The sequence below is a fragment of the Prinia subflava genome, chromosome 1, assembly GCF_021018805.1.
Source record: "Prinia subflava isolate CZ2003 ecotype Zambia chromosome 1, Cam_Psub_1.2, whole genome shotgun sequence".
Lineage (NCBI taxonomy): Eukaryota > Metazoa > Chordata > Aves > Passeriformes > Cisticolidae > Prinia > Prinia subflava.
This window is the reverse complement of record NC_086247.1, coordinates 120,094,156-120,113,102: the sequence shown is the minus strand read 5'-3', so window position 1 is coordinate 120,113,102 and position 18,947 is coordinate 120,094,156. Positions and strand designations below refer to the sequence as shown.

General features: G+C 36.6%; 1 protein-coding gene across 2 annotated transcripts in view; it reads right to left on the bottom strand.

The window, feature by feature from the left end:
• Positions 1-18,947, bottom strand: part of HIBADH (3-hydroxyisobutyrate dehydrogenase) — an 86,143-nt gene that overhangs the window by 15,639 nt on the left and 51,557 nt on the right. For both annotated transcript variants that reach the window (XM_063409907.1, XM_063409915.1), the window contains 2 exons: positions 758-891; positions 138-214 (listed from right to left, as the gene is read on the bottom strand). In XM_063409907.1, the coding sequence (XP_063265977.1) occupies positions 138-214; positions 758-891 (211 nt within the window). The remainder of the gene's footprint in view (positions 1-137; positions 215-757; positions 892-18,947) is intronic.

The window sequence follows — 18,947 nt, the reverse complement described above, 5'->3', positions numbered from 1 at the left end:
TAAGACAACTACTGGAAAAAAGTTGACCTATTTCTTTTAATCATCATCTCAGCAAAAGTCAATCATAATACATAAAAATTGTAAACATGGAAAAAAAGGTTTTGTGGTGTTCAATCCACCACAGAAATCAAACCAACCTGATTCCAAGATTCATAGCCTCAGCAGTTCCAATCATACTGATGGCCAAGAGCATGTTGTTGCAGATCTTTGCAGCCTGAAAACACGTGAAATCATCCATTAGTTTACGCATTTTCATAGAACTAATGTACAGGAATCAACTAGGCCTAGGAAAATATGATCGAGTATGTTCTGGCAGCTTTCTTCTAGAGTAAACACAGATCTGTGATAGCACAAAGTTAATGAAAGTTGCTCTATGGCTCTTTCACAGATTAAAAAATACCTTTTTTTCTTAGTACTGCTCAGTTAGTACACATGCCTTGTAGGGGTTCTTTGTCCTTCAGAATATCCAGTAAATCTAAATTTAGATCAAACAAAATTAAAATGCCTCTCCCCTAAGAAGTATAATCTCAATAAGCCAGTGTGGAGAAATACCAGTCAGATTTTGGTGCTAAGTTACACAACATACTGGACAAAAGTGTCATGACGTTATTTACAAATACAAGGTTAGAGACAAGCAAACAAGTATGAAGATATATTATCGTGCATTTAGTTCTAGAGTAAAAGAGTAGGCAGCAATAAATTAAAAGCCAGAAAAAGGAAAGACTGAGATAGCTATTAGCCCTTCAGAAAGCATTACCTGTCCGGTTCCAACCTCTCCACAGTAAACCACATTAGAACCCATGCATGTCAGCAACTCTTTGGCAGCATTAAATTCTTGTTCCACTCCACCAACCATGAAAGTAAGGTTTCCAGCTCGAGCAGCTCCAACACCTGAATCAAGATAACATTGGATTTAATAACACTATTAAAAAGCCTCAAAAAGTTAGGCAGTTTCTCTTACCAGTGAGGGTCTGAAGATGCAAAATGAATAACTACAATAACCTCTCAAATTCTATGTAAAAGTAACCCTACATTCCCAGTACTCAAGGATCAGCAATCTAAATTCTCAAATATCTGATGGAGATAAAACCACCTTATCTTCCAGGCACACTAGCATAAAGCTTGCATAAAACTGGCAGCACTTTTTATAGTTTATACAAAGAAACAATCGATTTTTCCTACAACTTTGCACTCCACAAAATTCACTGTATCTGAATTACTAAATAAAATTTGTTTTGCCAAACTGCTCTTCACACACAACCATTAACAAACAACTGCTCAAAGAACTGCTTTTATCAACCTTTCCAAACCTAGGCTAATTTTTATCAATGCTTCTTAATTTTCACATGACTGAACAGCTAAAAGACACAGGCAAATAAAACCAAGTCTTCTGAATTTCTGCAGTTTATGATGTTCTTAATCTGATGCAAAATTCTCCTTAATCTGAGAAGCTTTAAGTTAGTTTCCCATACATAAACTTAATGCATATACAATGACACAATTACTATGTAAAGACAATGTAAAAATCATTCATTCACATACACACACTCTATTCCCAGTTTTATTCCTGTAGTCTGCCCTGTCTTTAGTACAGTTCAATAAACACACACCACAGTTCTTTGAATATACAGTTCCTAAGCAGAACACTGGCAAATTTTTCATGTGATATTTATTATCTCCACTCTATGAAATATTCTATTCCTTAAAAGAAGCATAATTCTAACATGAATTACTCTTATATCCCTTCCTCATCCCCAGTATTTAACAGGTATAACTGCTAGGAAAATTCAGCCTAAACCGATGAACAAATCAGCTTCCTCACTCATTTTCACTCTGGCAAGAAGCATAGCCACAATAAATTTTCTGTGCTATGCAACAAACATAGGCCAGTTAGGGTGTACAGCTGCAGATAACAACTGACTTTCAAATTAAACATGCTCAATTAGGTACAGTGCTCTGAAGTGCTGTATTACAGCTCAGCAAGTGGTCAGTTTTGGACTTTGTTTACAACATCAAGTTACACTGCAGTTTTTCACACTGAAGAATTTGTAGAATTTTTTTTGCTTTTCAATAAAAAATTCATTTGATGCTCTCTCTGTGTGCAACTGTTCTGTGTGACTATGCCCACAAATGCCCCTTTCTGTATCTCCCAAGTGTTTATTTTTCCTATCCTGCCTTTCAAGATATATCATCTTTTTAAGTCACTGAAGAATTTCAGACAAATTTGACAAATCAAAGTCTCAAAAAGGTTAAATACCTACCAGTTACGCAAAACCAGTAAAGACCTGCTCAGCCTATATTAGAACCTAGAATCACAGGATTTCTGGAGTTGGAAGTGACCTCTCAAGATCTTTCAACCCCCCTGTTCAAGGAGGGCCAGCTGAAGCATGTTGCCCAGCACTGTGTCCAGTCAGCTTTCAAGTATCTCCAAGGATGGAGACCCCACAGCCTCTCTAGGCAACTTCTTCCACTGTTTGCCAACCCTCACAGCAAAAGAAGTGTTTTCTTGTGCTTCAGATGGGATTTTGTGAGTTTTGATTTGTGCCTCCTGTCACTGGGCATTACTGAGAAGAGTGTAGCTCCCTTACTTAACTCTCTCCCATCAGGTCTTTATACACATTGATAAGGTCCTTGCTGCGCTTTCCCCTCATGCTAAACAGTCTCAGCTCTCTCAGTCTCTTCTCATATGAAGGATACTCCAGACCCTTTGCCATCTTCATGGTCCTTAGCTGGACTCACTCCAGTAAATCTGTGTCTTTTTTGTGCTGTTAAGTGTGGAACTGCAGCATCCAGAAGAACTCAGACCCATAGCTTCAATAAAACAATTGGTCTGTATACAGAACACTGGTGAGGTACTGAAATACATATATAGTAGTGAAGATGTTCCTGCCCAGGTTGAGAGACACCCAACTTTCAGCCAATCCTTGATCTCACGTGAAGAACTCCTCTCCAGGACACTCACAGGAACTGGGCTAAGAGCAAAGTCCAAACTAGCTAGCACAAACAGGTCATTGTTGTCTTTTTGGCTACCAGCTCACTATGTACATGACCACAAAGATTGCTACATTAATAAACACAATGATTTTCATTCCATTCCTCTAGCTATTTTTATTCAAACCACATAATGGCCTTTACCACTAATCCTGTGATCTGACCTGCAACAAATTAAGTAGACAATTTAAGTCAAAGCTTACAAACAAAATCCAGTACTATCCATCATAGGTCAATAGCCTTGTATCTAGATTACAGACTGCTAAATAGCTTCAGAGATTCATTTATTAGAGCAAAATTAATGCTGACAATAGTTTTCAGCTGGTTAATCTTCTGACAGCTGCACTCTCTCACTTGTTCAAACACATCTCAAGAAGCAAAAATAAATTAGTTAAGTAGGAAAAAAGAGAGCAATTTGTTTTATAATGCAGAAGGCTTGGAAAATTCTTGTTTTAAAAACAAAAACCTATTTACTTCATGGGAGATTTTATCATCTAGGGTCCTTGCCAACTATCTGCTATTTTATCAGAATCAAATGAGCAACACAGAACATTTTTAAGACTGGCAATTAAAAAAAATTGGCACGGAGTCTGGGAGTACAAGAACTGTAACTTCAGCTAAAAATAGAAATTTTAAAAAAATCATTATACAAGAATGCATAGCTTTCTTTCACAATCACAGCTTCCATACAACAACACAAGCCAGTTAAGTATTATCAGTTTTTAACACTAAAGAGAGCAATGGAGATGCAGAGCAGCTAATGTAACTTAACTTATGCTAACTATTATTCTCATATTTTGAATTTTTTAAAGAAGTCTTACCACCTATGATAATGTTTTATGTACTGCTGCTGTGAGAGTCAGAAGTCATTTAAAATCTATCTGTTCTTTCTAAAATACAAAAAGTCTCTTCACATCCTTGGGGAATAGTTTTCAGAGAAATTGTATCTACAATTAGCATGTGTTAAGATTTCCTCCTCTGCTGCAAAGCAAGACTGATGGAGCCCATGGCTGCAGTCTTGGTTTCTCTAGGATGATAACCCTCACCTGTGTACAGAATCCTGCAAGTTTGTCACACAAGGTACACAGATGCAGCCTCTCAAGCTCAGCCTATCAGGAAGAGAGCAAACATGACAAGAACCTGCTTGTTTGAGGCAGCTACAGTTGCTTAAACTGCATTAAAAAAATCAGAATAAAAGACTAGTGTTCTCTTGCACTTCCCAAAGTGGAACAGGCAAAACCTCAACTCCTGTGCTTGAAGGTGCAACATCCCACAGAGATCCCACAGAGCAGATCAACTCCAAGTCTGTTGGTCACAACAGCACCAGAGTTTGTCCCAGAGATATAAACTGACAGGACAAGGATTGCAGAAAAATGTAAGAGATCTACTCTGGGAAAAAATATGGTGAGAAATTACAGTGTAGCACTGCAGTAAGCAATACCCACTTGGAGATAGGTTTCCCACATGAGCACTAGCAGGTTTTGGATGAAGATCTGCAAAACTATGGGGTTTTTTTTTTATCAACAGAGGTACATAAAGAACTGCACGTCAAAGTATTTTGTCACATATGGCTGTGCTACTTGGGGGGCAAGTTCAATCCAGGTGCTTCTCATTCGATTGTTAATGGATTGCTCAGTTAATGGATCTGCTACAGAGCAGTTCTTAAGTTCAACATTTTAGACAAAAATAGGAAGGGAGACTTAGGAGCCCTCACATGACAACAGCAACTGGTTGCAGCTACCATGGAACAGCCTGAAGATGACCTCAAGTTTTAGCATCAAGGCCACACAGCCTTGTTTGACAGATACGCTGCCCTTCCATATTCACTTTCCTCTGCTGTTTAAACAGTATTTCATGTTGCTGCAAAAAGTCTTGACATATGCCACTGTGGTTTCCAGTTCCAAAAAAAGCCCAGAAAGGTCTTAGCTCTATAGCTACATCATTAAAACTGCTTAGTTTCTATCAGTTTGCTTATCATTAAGAACACAATTTGCTTATCATTAAGAACACAATTTGCTAGAAAAGAGATGTTAATGTAAAAGTGTTATATGAAAGTATCTGATTTTTGTTTCAGCTTTATTACATTTCTGTAAGAATAGAGGGCAGATAAGTTAAAAAGAAGTGATATTTTAATGCTACACATTACAGCAACACCACAGTGGCAATGCTGAAAACAGCAACACTGCTGGAAAGACAATGCACCCAAGCACATCCCTGTACCAATATATTTAAACCACTTGTGGTTGTACTGCACCTGCAGATAAAAAAATTCATTGCTGACCAAGCGGAGACCAAAATTATACGAACGGACCTGTTTCAGAGTCTCTGAAGGACAAGCAGGAGATGTAGGCCCTAATATCAAGAAGCTTCAGCAAAAAATCATCTGTTTTGTTATTTTCTACTCAACATTTAGTCGTAATTTAAAAAACTAATTCTGTGATCTAAACTAGAGTAAAAAAACCAAGAAGAACATTGCTAGAGTCTTAATCCCCTATCTTGTTTTATGATGTTGCACCTTCAAGCACAGGAGTTGAGGTTTTGCCTGTTCCACTTTGGGAAGTGCAAGAGAACACTAGTCTTTTATTCTGATTTTTTTAATGCAGTTTAAGCAACTGTAGCTGCCTCAAACAAGCAGGTTCTTGTCATGTTTGCTCTCTTCCTGATAGGCTGAGCTTGAGAGGCTGCATCTGTGTACCTTGTGTGAGTGCGTATTTTTAAGGACTAAGCACATTTTTTTAAGTACCTGCCAGTTCACACCAAATACTTTGTCTTTGCAGCTCACGGAAAGTAACCAAGATACACAAGGAAAGATTAACTGAAAAGGTTACTATTGTTTTGCTACATATATAAATCCAAAACCAATTAAAAGGCATGTACAGGCAAATATCAGCTATAAATCCCTACTGGAAATAAAAGAATATTTAAAACCATACTACAAATTTAAAATAACCATGAAGAGACTAGTTATTTTATAAAGCATAAATAGGATATCAATTTTTTCTACTTGCTTCTTAGATAATGTCTGCCATCACCAATCTATTTCCAGGAAACAGGTAAATGGAACAGACTCAGGAAAAAACCCCACAGCACACCACCACTCCAAGAGCTTGTGCTTCTCCCTATTATAAAAATCAGCATCAAAGCTAGACCTATGAAGCTATTCTGCTGCCGTATAACTAAAACACAGTAAATCACTGAATTTACTCAAAAGAACTTAAATGTTTTAACCAGTCTGCCATCAGCAGAGATAAAGAAGAGGGCCGATGGGACCGGGCTGCAATGTGAGCCGTCTTTAAAATGCAATTGTTCTAATCATTTTCTACAGATGCAGCCTCACAAGGGGCTGCTGTCACAGGGACCATTTACGACTTGTTATGGTGTCTCTATTGTTTACCAGCGACATTCGCTAAAAAGGCGACAGCTGGGACAGAAAGCTGCTCCTCAACGAACAATATAATCCCGTGAAAGTAATCAACAAATTTAAGGGTGTTAATTAACTTTACACTTTATCATGTTCAATTAGTTGTCCTTTCTCGAAAAGATTGCCGTGCACAATCGGTTTAGAGCGTGCCATGTTTGATTTGTAAGTGATCACTGTTTCTGTTTCGAAGTCCATGTCAGATGTTCTCTTGGGTTTTGGTGACACAGATGAATGGCTCTGCACATGTTAGGGGGTGATCTGGTTTAACATAAACCAGCATAACATAACCCCTTGTTAACGTATTGCTGGCCTTTCCTAGCAGGCACAGAAACGCCCGTGCCCGCGGACGCACACAAACCTGCACAAAACCCCTGCGGTAGCACGACAGTCAATGAGTCCAAGTTTCGTTTTTGCTGAAACGCAAAGACACAAATAAATGGGCAATTTTTCATCATTATATCTCAAAGCAAGACTTGTCTTTTAGGGCACGCTTGGGATCATTTCTTCCCAGCAAGATCCCTAGTTCTGCTGCATTATGCACTAATGCACAAGTGCCTCTGTACATTTTACATAATGCACGCTGCCTTTTCTAATTTTAGCTGAGCAAACGCTGGGTAGATGCACTAAGTTCTTCTGTATATCAAATTCTGTGGTTTGTACTGCATTTATAATGCCAGGGATTCTAGAAGAAAGTTGAATTAATCTATTATTAAAATTTGCCATTTTCCCTTTAAGGTACCATTCCTACTTGCTAATGGGACAAGGCAAAGCTCATGATGAAGCGACAACGTACTTGGAAGTGCCCCTTAATGAAAGTCATTGCTGTTTCTCTCTTCTGACAAATAGAGCTTTGCATCACTGTACCTCATAAGCTAGTGATTTTTGAGCAAAAATGGAAATGGAGGTTCAGGTCAGTGATTTCAAGATTTATACAACAAGCACTCAAATATTAATCCAGACAAAACCACGGTTAAGGAAGTAGAAACATCTCTTTTACAGCATAATTGAATTATACAATTTGTGAGATTATGGCTGTGCAGAGAAAAAAAAATAGTGGATTTCTATTCTGCAGCAACAGGCAAATTAAATACACATGATCATCATTATTTAAGCAGTTACATTGTACATAAAAACAAACAGCAAAAACCCACCCACAAAACAAAACAAAAATGCAAAGAAAGCCCAATGGAAAAGTTGTTAACTCTGAAAGCTAATAATGGACTAGGTTAAATATTTAAGAGGAAATTATAGACTATATCAGAAATAGCTGAAACCACAAAACAAAGCAGTATAAAACATTAGTTTTCTGCTAGGAAGAAGATCTGCAGGGAAAAGGGAAGCGGTCGATAGATCCTTAAATTGGACGCAATAGCTGTTCTTCTATCCCAAGTTGGCAGCTGCTACATTTGCAGACCTAGTTCATTATTTACCCATAATGACCATCAAGCTCCAGTCAAAGTCAGATCACAACAACTGTCAGCAGCTCTTTTAATTAGCCTTGTTTGAATTCAGATAAATATCACAATGGCTCAGCTTCTGCTGAAAAAGCAACAAGAAGACTGCAAGGAATAAGCTGCACAAGTCCAGGGAACCAAAGTTGTGGGGGTTTTTTTGGTTTTTTTTTTTTTGAATTAAGGAAGGCATGGTGATGTGCACATTATTATTTTTCCTCTCATGTGATATTCATATTACTACTTACAATTCCTGTTTATAAGCAAAATTGTGCATTTCAAATGTCAACTCGAAACACTACTACACAATCTAAAAGATAAACTTGAAGAGATGATTTACAGGTATTAATTAAATTTCTAACCTCTGTGAAATCAAACATTTTGAAAAACTGGATCAGAATTAAGGAAAGCACATATTAACAGGATTATCCTCTCTACTAATTTATCTCCTTCTGTTTGTTTATCCTCAGGGAACATAATCTTCTGTTGCACCAAGCCACTCTCATTCTCCCTGTGTCAGCAGCAGAATAATAATTCCCTCCTCCTCCTCCTCCACCCCCTCTCCCACAAGCACTGGCAAGAATGAAGACGAGTGGATCAGACTGTGTGCATCAGCATTAATGCTCCATGCAGCTATTTTCCTAGCAGTAGTAGACACTGAAAGAAAGATGCAAGAGAGGTGAGCAATATGCTACCTGTTCTGAGCAGCCCAGCATGAGAGGGTGTAATTAAACAGATTTTGCCTCCCAGAATTATATGAAGGTAGAAGATGCAGGCAGAGACTGTTCTAAGAGACCTATTCTAGCATTTCACTAGCTGTCACAGTTGGGTCTCAATTTTGCTAGGTGCTGTCCAAAGATAAAGCCAGTTTCCAAACTTTCCAGTCCCACATGCCAATTTGAGAAGTGCTGCTGTAATGCAAAGATCCTTGGAGGCCTCAAGGAAAACATATTTAGGGATTTATATGAATCATAAGGATACATGCATATAAACAATAGGTACTTACATCTGTTACAGTAGAAGAGGCTATCCCTTTTGGGAACAGAAAAAAATATGTAAACATAATCCAAAATGGAAGGTAGAAAGTAATGGAGGAAGAAGAATAAACAACTGATTAAACAAAATAAGCAAAATGGACATGAGAAGCTTTGTTTTCAAAAGAAGGCCTGAGTAGATTTGTATGGGGATTCGTACTTGAACTTGGCCACGGATGGTGGAATAAAGATCTTCAATTTGATTAAGATGTATTATAAATGATGCCAAAACACAGAAAAGAATAGGCCCTCTCAATAAATCATGCAAAACCTGACTAGAAGCTGTTGTTGAGGCATTTTAATATGAGAGGACGCACAAGGAAAATTTTATGAGATGGTATTAAGTAGCAACTGATGCCTCCAAGGGATCAGCCAAAGAAAATAAGTTGCAAAAGGCAAATGTGCACATAAGATACTTCAACTTTTTCAACAGAAATACAAGCTGAAAGGCCTGATGAAATTGTTCTGTCTGCACCATTTTTTTAAAAGCACTACATTTAGTTTTAGTCATTGTAATGTCAAAGAGAAATATCAAAGCACCTGAAAAGTTAGCAAGTAAAAAGGTTAACAGCAGTGCAATAAGAAAGGAAATAAAATATGATTGATTAACTTATTTGCTTATTTTTAATACCCACAATATTGTATTAAAAACATTTAAAAACAGCAGTTCATGACAGTCATCTTTCCCAGTCTCCACCTTTGATCCATATTCCACCACAAAATCACAGACAACAGGAACGCCTTTCTGGTGTTGCTGGAGTACCAGCTACTCCTTTACAAATCCCTAATATTTAGATATATGGCCTAAATCTCATCTCCAGACCTATACAGAAATATACAAAAATATTAAAACTTAGTAACAACAGCTGCATGTATGTACAGTTGTGGACAGCAAAACTACATGCACAGTTCTCAGTGCAGTTCAAAACAAGTACTTATTTTTTTATTTGAACATTAGCAAGAAGGCTGGACAGCCAGTGACAAATAGAAGCAATACATTATATAAGACCCCACATATATAAGACCCCAGAACTTCAAAGCAGATTTCAGACAGTCCAAATGTAAAGCACATGACACTGAGCTGTCTGATTAACTGTTGCTGGGCTCTGAGCAAGCACAGTATCAAATACATGTGAAATACTCAATACAAAAGAAAGAAAGAAAATAGTCTTTCTTCAAAGAAAACAAATCTTGCCCAGCACTACTGCTTGAAATTCTGGTCTTTTAGGAGAAGTCCAAAAATTAAACATGAGCATGCATGCTGATCCTCCACTATGTGGGCCACTGTTAACCCTCCACACAACTAAAATTCAGTAGACACAGTTCTGGTCTTGACTGATGAGGCTTCATGTCCTAGAAATAAAACATTATCCCAATCACATAGTGCAAAATCAAGAATAATTTTTGTCTGGTGTTAGAGAGAAGGAAGAGCTGCCTTTCCAATATCATCATAATCTCAGTTTCTTGAAAAGCTTGTGCTCTGTGCAGAAAATCAGCAACCAGAAAATTGACTGTTGTGTGACTATGGAAGAAAAAACTCAAAGCGACATTTACGATGTTCTCTTTGAAAAAGAGAAGGCAAAATCCCAGAAAATTCTTATATAGTTAGTTGTTCCAACTCAAGTTCACAGACAATACCGATATGAACATCAAGTCGTCAGAAGCTTAATGTTTGCGTGGAATAACCAAAAGCCACAAATAGATCCAACAATCCACCTTGTGATCACAGCTTTACATCTCATCCATTTTGACTGAACAACAAACATGCAAATGCATGACCAACAAAACCAGATGACAACAAAGCCAGTCTTGCTGAGCTCTTTAAATTACAAGAAGCAGCCAGCTACAAGTCACCACTTTAGCAGATTTTGCTACTCGGACTTGAATGTCTCTGGAAAGTATAAAATTACTTGCAGATTCTACCTTAACTCCACCGCAAAATGCAACTATGTTACATAGTGCTGGGGAATAGATACATAAAAGTGGAAGAAACCCCTTCATTATAACAGCAAAACAAGAACCTTCAAGAAAAAATAAACCAGGGATATTTAATATTATTGTTTACGCATTAGTACAACTCTAACAAGATATCAATCCCCTTTTACAAAAACAAATATTTGAAACACTTTAGTACTTTATGATTTTATTATTATTATTTATTACCTTCCTATAGGCCCCTAAACCAAACAAAACATGGCATGTTTTTTTCTGAATAACGATGGCATTAAGCACATTGCTAAAAAAGAAAAATATAGTCACACTAAAATATGCATTTAAACTGCATTATTCAACAGGTTTGGGTTCAAGTGTTCTTCACAATAAAAGGTCTGCTTCTTAAAAAGCCAGCTGCAGAAGCAGGTAAATTTCTATTGATGCATTCATTAGTCCCTTTATGTCATATAAGAAATTAAAGACAATAAAAAAGAAAAATGAAATAAAAACCATTTAAATGGGGTGGATAACATAGCATATATGTTCCCAAGCATTTCTGGTTTATCTTAAAGAGCTGAAGATAAAGCAATGCCACGTGACAGTCCCAATCAATAGGGGCATATTTACACTCACAACATTTAAAAAAATACCTAATATTTAATAGCAGGAATCTAACAAAATTTTAAAATAAAATAGAAATGCATAGCCAGAAAGAAGTATCAGACAGGTAATTTTAAAATAAATCAGTCCCCAATATTTTCTCCTGGAGAGTTGCTCAGCTGAAAGTTTTAATTTTACCTGGTTTGGGTAGAGTCTATGAGAGGACAACTAACAGCAGTTTACCAAATGAGATTGGAAAGAAATGCATAAATAATAGGAGTGAAGATTGCATTGACCATTTTTGAATGAACTTGTGAACTCTGTCCCTTCAGCTGACATCAGTGGTATGAATTTTAAGAATTTTTCTGACAGACTGAACCATCATCAGAGTGCATTGCTTCAGATATGTCTATGTTTATACTTTCTTTAAGCACTTTGGCACTGAATCTTGCCTCTGGATACAGTCAACAGCTGATACAGTCTTATCTTTCAGCTTCTCCTTTAAAATACATGCTTATTTTAAAGCATGCCTAACTAGAAACTACAAAGTAACAAATCACTTTCTGCTAATTTCAGCATAGTCCAAGGTAATTCTCAAAGCTTTAAGGCACTGAAATACAAAACAGTACAATAACACAAGATTATGACAACTTCTAGAAAAACAGCCTAAATTGGAAAGATTCCCTTTTTAAAATGCCTTTGTTTCAAGGCCTTTCCCAGGTTCTATTTCCTGTTCAGGGATCCTCTACACATAATTCTATTACCTCTCTGCAAAACAGATAGTAGAACATCTCTTTCAGAGAACTAGATTTAGCATTTCCCTCCAGCATAAAATGCAATGCACTTTTCAGTGTTCTCAAATGTATTTGAGGCCACTTATGAGTTCAAACCTTTGTAACTTAACTAAGTCATATTTCTTTATGTAAACTAATTCTAAGCTTAATACGGAAATATTTTTAAGAAGAGATACTATTTTTGTTATTACTTATATTGTTTCAGGATGAGCCAATATGCAATCATATGGTTTAAATTTACAAATGTTTACATGCTCCAAATGCTGCAGTTTCATGAAACAAAGCACATTTTCATATTTAACTGTACTGAATGACAACTTAAGGAGACCTGCCATAATATTTGTGTATCTCTTTTTTCTGTGCTACCTGTAAGCATTCCAATGTTGCAACTTAGGCAATTTTGCACAAAACCAATTTAACCTTTTTTTCTGTAATGTAAAGGTATTGAAAGTCAGTACTTGGCCTGGCCTTCCACTTAAAAAACAAGAAAAGAGAAAGACTGCATTTTTCCAGCGAACAGAATCAAGAGGGTAACAAAGTTAATTATTTCTCATAATCAGTAATTATGATTAGATAAGAGACTCTTTGGTAATGAACTGCTCTAATGATGGAGGACCTCCATCCTAAGAAATATAATAGTACATTAACATAACTGTGTATGCAAAGTACATAGAACCGCTGCCATAGTTAACTTGTCATTGAATGATTAAATAGGAATTCATAATTAGAAAAATCCACAGTGTAATTTATTGGCCTTCTCGACAGTTCTGGTTCATTAGAAGTTGATTACCAAATAGTGACCTCTAGCGGCCTACAGCTTTTTCATGTTACCCCAGTTCTCTTAGCAGCTTTAGCAGCCATTTAACAAAAAAAAAAAAAAAAAAAAAAAAAAAAAAAAAAAAAAAAAAAAAAAAAAAAAATTTGCGGAATTTAAAACGCTTCCCTTCAAATTACCTTTTTCAAAACATCCCTTAAAATATATAGTGTGCTAATTTCTTCACAAAATGGTTTCCCGCTCTGTAACCATTTATATAAGTGTATAAAAATGTACATCTATTTGAAAACCCCACAACTTCTCAGTTTTAAAATTAATACTGAAGTTAACACGGTTCTCATGATAATTAATATTTTTATACTGATTAAACATAATGTCTTCCACTAAAAATATATATTAAAATAAAACACTTTTCTAGTGTCAATTACAAAGACCTTGAGAAGCTCATACTTCAAGCCAGCCTGCATATACCTTAAGGTGAAGTGCCTCAAAGCGTTGCCTTTGAACAACAGACAGTTTTCCACTAAAACAAATTACACTGGCTCAGTTGGAGGAGGCAGAGGACGAGGAGAGAGAAAACTCCGCAGTTCTCTGGTCCACGTAGGAGAAAAAACCCCAAACATTTCTTATTATTTGCTGGACACATGCCTTGCAATACTCTTTACTCAAATTTAATTTAAGAAAAATGAAACTTAAAAGTAAGTAAGATTTTCATTTACCTGCAAAATCTTTTAAGCATTAGGGTGCAATTGTCCCTCATTCAACTTAGTTAATCCACTGTTAGGCTATTTAGACAATGTTCTATTTCAAAATTTTCCATTATGATGGATACATTTTTTCTTGAACTAGGATAGTATCAATTTTTTTATTTAAGTATGAATGTTTCTAACAGGAACTAGCACATTTGAAACTAATATAGAAGCCCCTGAAACACAGCATTAAATAAAAATTCACACTCAATGAATACAAGCAATTTAAATTTCCATTGTTTTCATTTTCCATCTTGCTTTTTTTCCAACGCTAACACTGTAGAAATGATGCACACGTATTTTTCTTCACTTTTGTCTAACACAGAACTGGCTAAAAAAATTATCCCCCATTTTTGGATAGAAGCTAGAAAATTAACAGCACAGTCCTTTTCCATACATAAACAGATTTTTCAGAGAAAACTATTCCAGTCTCCCAAATGGGGAGATGTCCATCATCCTTGGATGCTGGAAACGAAACAGCTTTAACAATTGCTATAAACAGAGAAATAGCTACAGGACAGAGATCTCCACTCTGATTGCCGTGTGTGTGTGTGTGTGTGTGTGTGTGTGTGTGTGTGTGTGTGCAGATGTGTGCAGGCACACACAGGACTCTGTTTGTGGCGATGATTTAATATAGTGACTGGATAATGAGCTGTGCTCCCTGCAGCAAGTGAATCACCATTTAATGCTATTATCAACAGTTCATGACCCACCGGCATGAAATGTCAACCTGATTAATCTGAACACTACTGACCTCAGAGAGGAAAAGCTATCTTATTGTCAGAATTTAATATATAATAAAACCATACACAGAATATAAATACCTTATCAAGCAAGGCCATTAACAGCAAATCTACTTTATTTTGCTCTACTATTTCTTTTAAACTTGCTTGGGCATACATTAAAAAAAAAAAAGGAAAGAAATACTTTTGCCTAGTCAAGCAGGAAGCAATCCATTAGGACTTATTATTTTGATATACAGCGAAACATTTCAAAATGGCTGTCCAAATACAAACCCCATGTTGATACCACTAAGAAAAAAAATTAGCATACGCTATTGTAGGACTTGCTACTGTCAATTCATATCAGGAAATGATCAGAAATTGTTCTTGCTTTTCTAAGGTCACTGAGGCAATAAAAATACTGATTTGTAAATAGGAAACAGCTTGTGTGAGTGATGCTGCATAGGTCACAGAAGAAAGCTACCTCAGCTTTGTAAAATGAATACACTTCAAGAAGATTAGAAACTTGTGCCAGCTACATTCATGAATATAAGGGCATCCCTCACATTTTTTTACATCTATAGCAAAGATTTTTTGTTTTGTAACTCATTACCATGTTAGAACCCTACTCAAAAAAAATCTAATAATTTTTTTCTGTTCCCTTTGGAGAACAAACCGGGAAAACAAGAAAAAAGACGTGTTTTACCAGTCACAATGATGTTAGTACAATCTTGCTATATATTCTCCATATGTCTTTTAAATTTAACTTGACTAGGAGCCTTATTAAAAGATGCAAAACTTTTCAGACAGCTTTTCAGGATTCTCTACATAACAGTATATAAATAACCCAGACTGAAGCTGGGAGGACTACATGGCATTTATCTGTCAAGTTATATTAACTGACACAAGCACAGTTACTACTGTGATTTATTGTTAAAACAGTACAGTTACTTTTAAAATGAAACCCACAATGGTTTCACCCCTCATTTTTTATTGCTGTCACCTGGTACTGAAAGGGCTAAGGGATTTTCAGGACAAGGAACTGGAAGAAAACTGAGTGAAATCCCCAAAACTGCCCACATATGAATGGAATGACCGTGGGTGGGACAGGAATGAACACTCCAAGTATTGACTTATAACCACTAGCAGCCAAGGAAAGAGGAACATGTCAAACTGACTTGACTAAAACTTGGACAAAGCCCTGATGTCTGAATTCCCAGTTGAGAGCTCTGCTGGAAATGTAAAGAAGGAATAAAGGAATTATGGACACTTAGGCAGGAAAGTAATTCATGCTGCCAGCACAGACACATGTTTAAGCTTTGCTTTTCCATTCAGAAACCAAACAGTTCTTGTGTGCCAGTTGACTAGCAAGTGTTGGCTGTTTTGCAAAGGCTGTCCTGTGTAGCTGCAAATGCTGCTGGCTGCAGTGTGCCCAAGGGGCAACATCTGACAGCCTTTAAAACCTCCTCTGCACCCCTCCTCCAAACTTCAAGGCAAAGAGGGGTTTGCCATACAGTAGCACAGCCATAGTTCTCACTCTTAGGAACTCCAGACACAGTAATAAGAGTTAACATAGAGGGGCTGTATTTACATCTCCATCAAGCACAAATTGTAAACCTGTCTGCTAGAAGTCAAAAATATTCTCTGTTACGTGCAATTAATGACCATCTTCACAATCATGATGATCTCTTAGTCCACTGCATATTAGCTCACCTAGGAGTCTTGCAGCTAGATTGCATCTTCTGCTCTCACAAAGCCATGCAGCCCTCTCCTGCTACACAAAGCTGCTTTGCCTCTGTGATCCCTCACTGTACACTCATTCTATGAGCCCTTTTAGAGACTCTGTTTGCCGTACACATTTTTGTTCTGCTTAAACAAACCAAATTTCATCCCTTTTACCTTCTGCAGAAGAAGAGGAACAAAGGACTGGGAACCTGTTCTTCTCCTTTCTAAACTTGACACAAACAAAGGCCAGAAACTGAGCAATCCACTCAGACTAAGGTAACAACCCTCCACACTCCTGACTGTGCTAAGTGGGTGCTACAGATCACATCAAGTTGCAGGTTCTGCACCAAACAGGGTATTAAATACACAACCCATATTAAATAACCGTTTACCCAGAATTCCCATGTTGGACAGACAGACTGCCAAACCATTTTACAAATATTTTTAAGTTGGTGGTGGCTTCCTATAACAGTGGCAACACAGAGTTCACTGATGAACTTGGAGAAAAAAAGGGACCTGCCACTCTTGCCTAAACGCAGGTACATGACAAACAAACACAACTTTCCAAACTGTGTAGTTCAGTCCACTCTATTTACCTGCTATGTTAGCTTGGCTTCCACTCTTCCTCATCAAAAGGAGCATATAATAGAACAAACAACCGAACTAAGATAGAAAGCTTTTACTTGCAATTCAACCATTGTAAATAAACTCAGTAAAATTGCAGATATCAACTCTAGAGTGGAGGTGCATGTAGTAATCAAGGAAAGATATTACTAGGGTTTACAGGGTGGAGAGACAAGGATGAAGGACAGAAACTGCATCCTGTCTGGGAATATTGTTGAAATGAAGAACCAAAAAGGAAGTAGAGAAGCTACATCACTCATAGAACAGAAGGACAGAAGCAGCCATCCTTAAGGGCAAACAATTTTCTCATCTTGAATCACACTGATTTCATATTTTCAAAATTTTTGATGTAGAAAAATCAGATTGCATTAGAAATGCACTGAGTCATATGAACTGAAGAGATGTAATTATGGTTAATACTGAAGAAAGAAGACAAAGAGTTGTCCAAACCCTCCCATTTTCAAGTATTCTCTAGAATATTAAGGCATGCATATAATTGGTTCAGTAGATTCTGACTGGTTTTTCCTCCTCACTCACAAAAAAAAAAAAAAAAAGAGGAAGCAAGGACATGGAATAAAAAAAGTAATTTGGCTTGCTTTCTACTGGTTTATAGCTATCTATAAAATGCCCAAGATCACTCTGACATGTTAGCAAAAGACAAAACAGTGGTTAGAATAATTTTTAGAAGTATGCTTTTAAAAGCTCTTAAATGTAAAGAAAAAAATAAATGTACCTTGACAGGGAGATAACATTAGAGTTTCAAATAAACTTTTTAAGTACACAGAAACGTAGACAAAGAAGGAAGAGCATTTCTTTGACATAAACATAGAAAATAAGGTTTTTTGGGAGGTTATTCTGCAATCTTTCTGTGCTAACTCTGGTCTTAAAATAGGTATTTAGGAAGTATTCTTTTTTTGTTCCCAAATGTAACTCAGGCAGCAATCTGGGCTTTTACTCATAAAGAATGATAGGAAAATGGAAGGATAAATTAACTAAAGCCATTTCTTTCAGAATACAGATTTAATTCTAATGAACACTCTCCAACACCAAAGTTCTCCTAATTTTTGTATTTTGCCTCTTCTCTCAGACTAATGGAGAGATCATGTACCCAAAGTATGTCTCTGCCTCCTTCTGTGTCCATTATTCATCAACATACTATAGTTCCAGAAGGACTTTAGTAAGGAAAATAGAGAAAAACAATCAGGTCAGTACTTCGTATAAACTTCTTTGGCTACATATTCAGAGTATCAGCAGGAAGTCAGTCTGTGCTTTCTCTACTGAGAAACTTCAAAAAAGCAGCTTTAATGACAACAGCATCTCCCTTTTCCTGGTGAGCACAGGAAAGAAGGAAGATAGTTGTTTATTTAACTCTATGTAATTTCAGATAAATAACTGCTCCAAATTAGAATTTAATATTCAGAATTACATAAGAAATTAAACTTCTGAACCAGCTACTGAGCAACTGGCATAAAAGTAAAGCCTCTACACCAGAAATTAGTAAAACTGGCATAGACTACACACCAACAGTAATCAGATCTGCTAAACACAGCCTAACATTATGCTCTTATCAGGGAAGGTAATCATACCTGCTACAACATCTGAAATACCAGCTCCTTAATCACTTTTGGCTAAACATGTAAAGTGAACTTTGGCATTGCAATAATTCTTTTTGCTGTGTGTAGAGTACAGGTTTTCAGTCTACATTCCTTGTCTCTGTGTAGTCCCTACACACATATATTTCGTACAACTGCTTGCTTTCTATAAAATATACATAGCAAAAAAAAAAAAAAAAAAAAAAGGAAAGGAAGAGGATCAGAATCATCTACAGAAAACAAAAATACATAATTTATTCTTAAAAAGGCTATTTTCTATCTTGTGTCAAGGGTTAGCTAGTAAAATGATCATGTAAGCATCTCCAAAGGTTGCCAAATCACTCTTCTTGAGGTAGCTGTTCAGTGTTTTGATTAGAGATTTGCACTATTGTGTCAGGAGAGAATAGTAAATTAATGGTATTTCTCAGTAATATTACCTTTAAATTAATGAAAAAGCCCCATTAAATCACAGGTCGATGTCTTAAAAAGGACATTTCTGGCATCAGATAAAAGTGTAATCAAAAGGTTTCTGCTTAT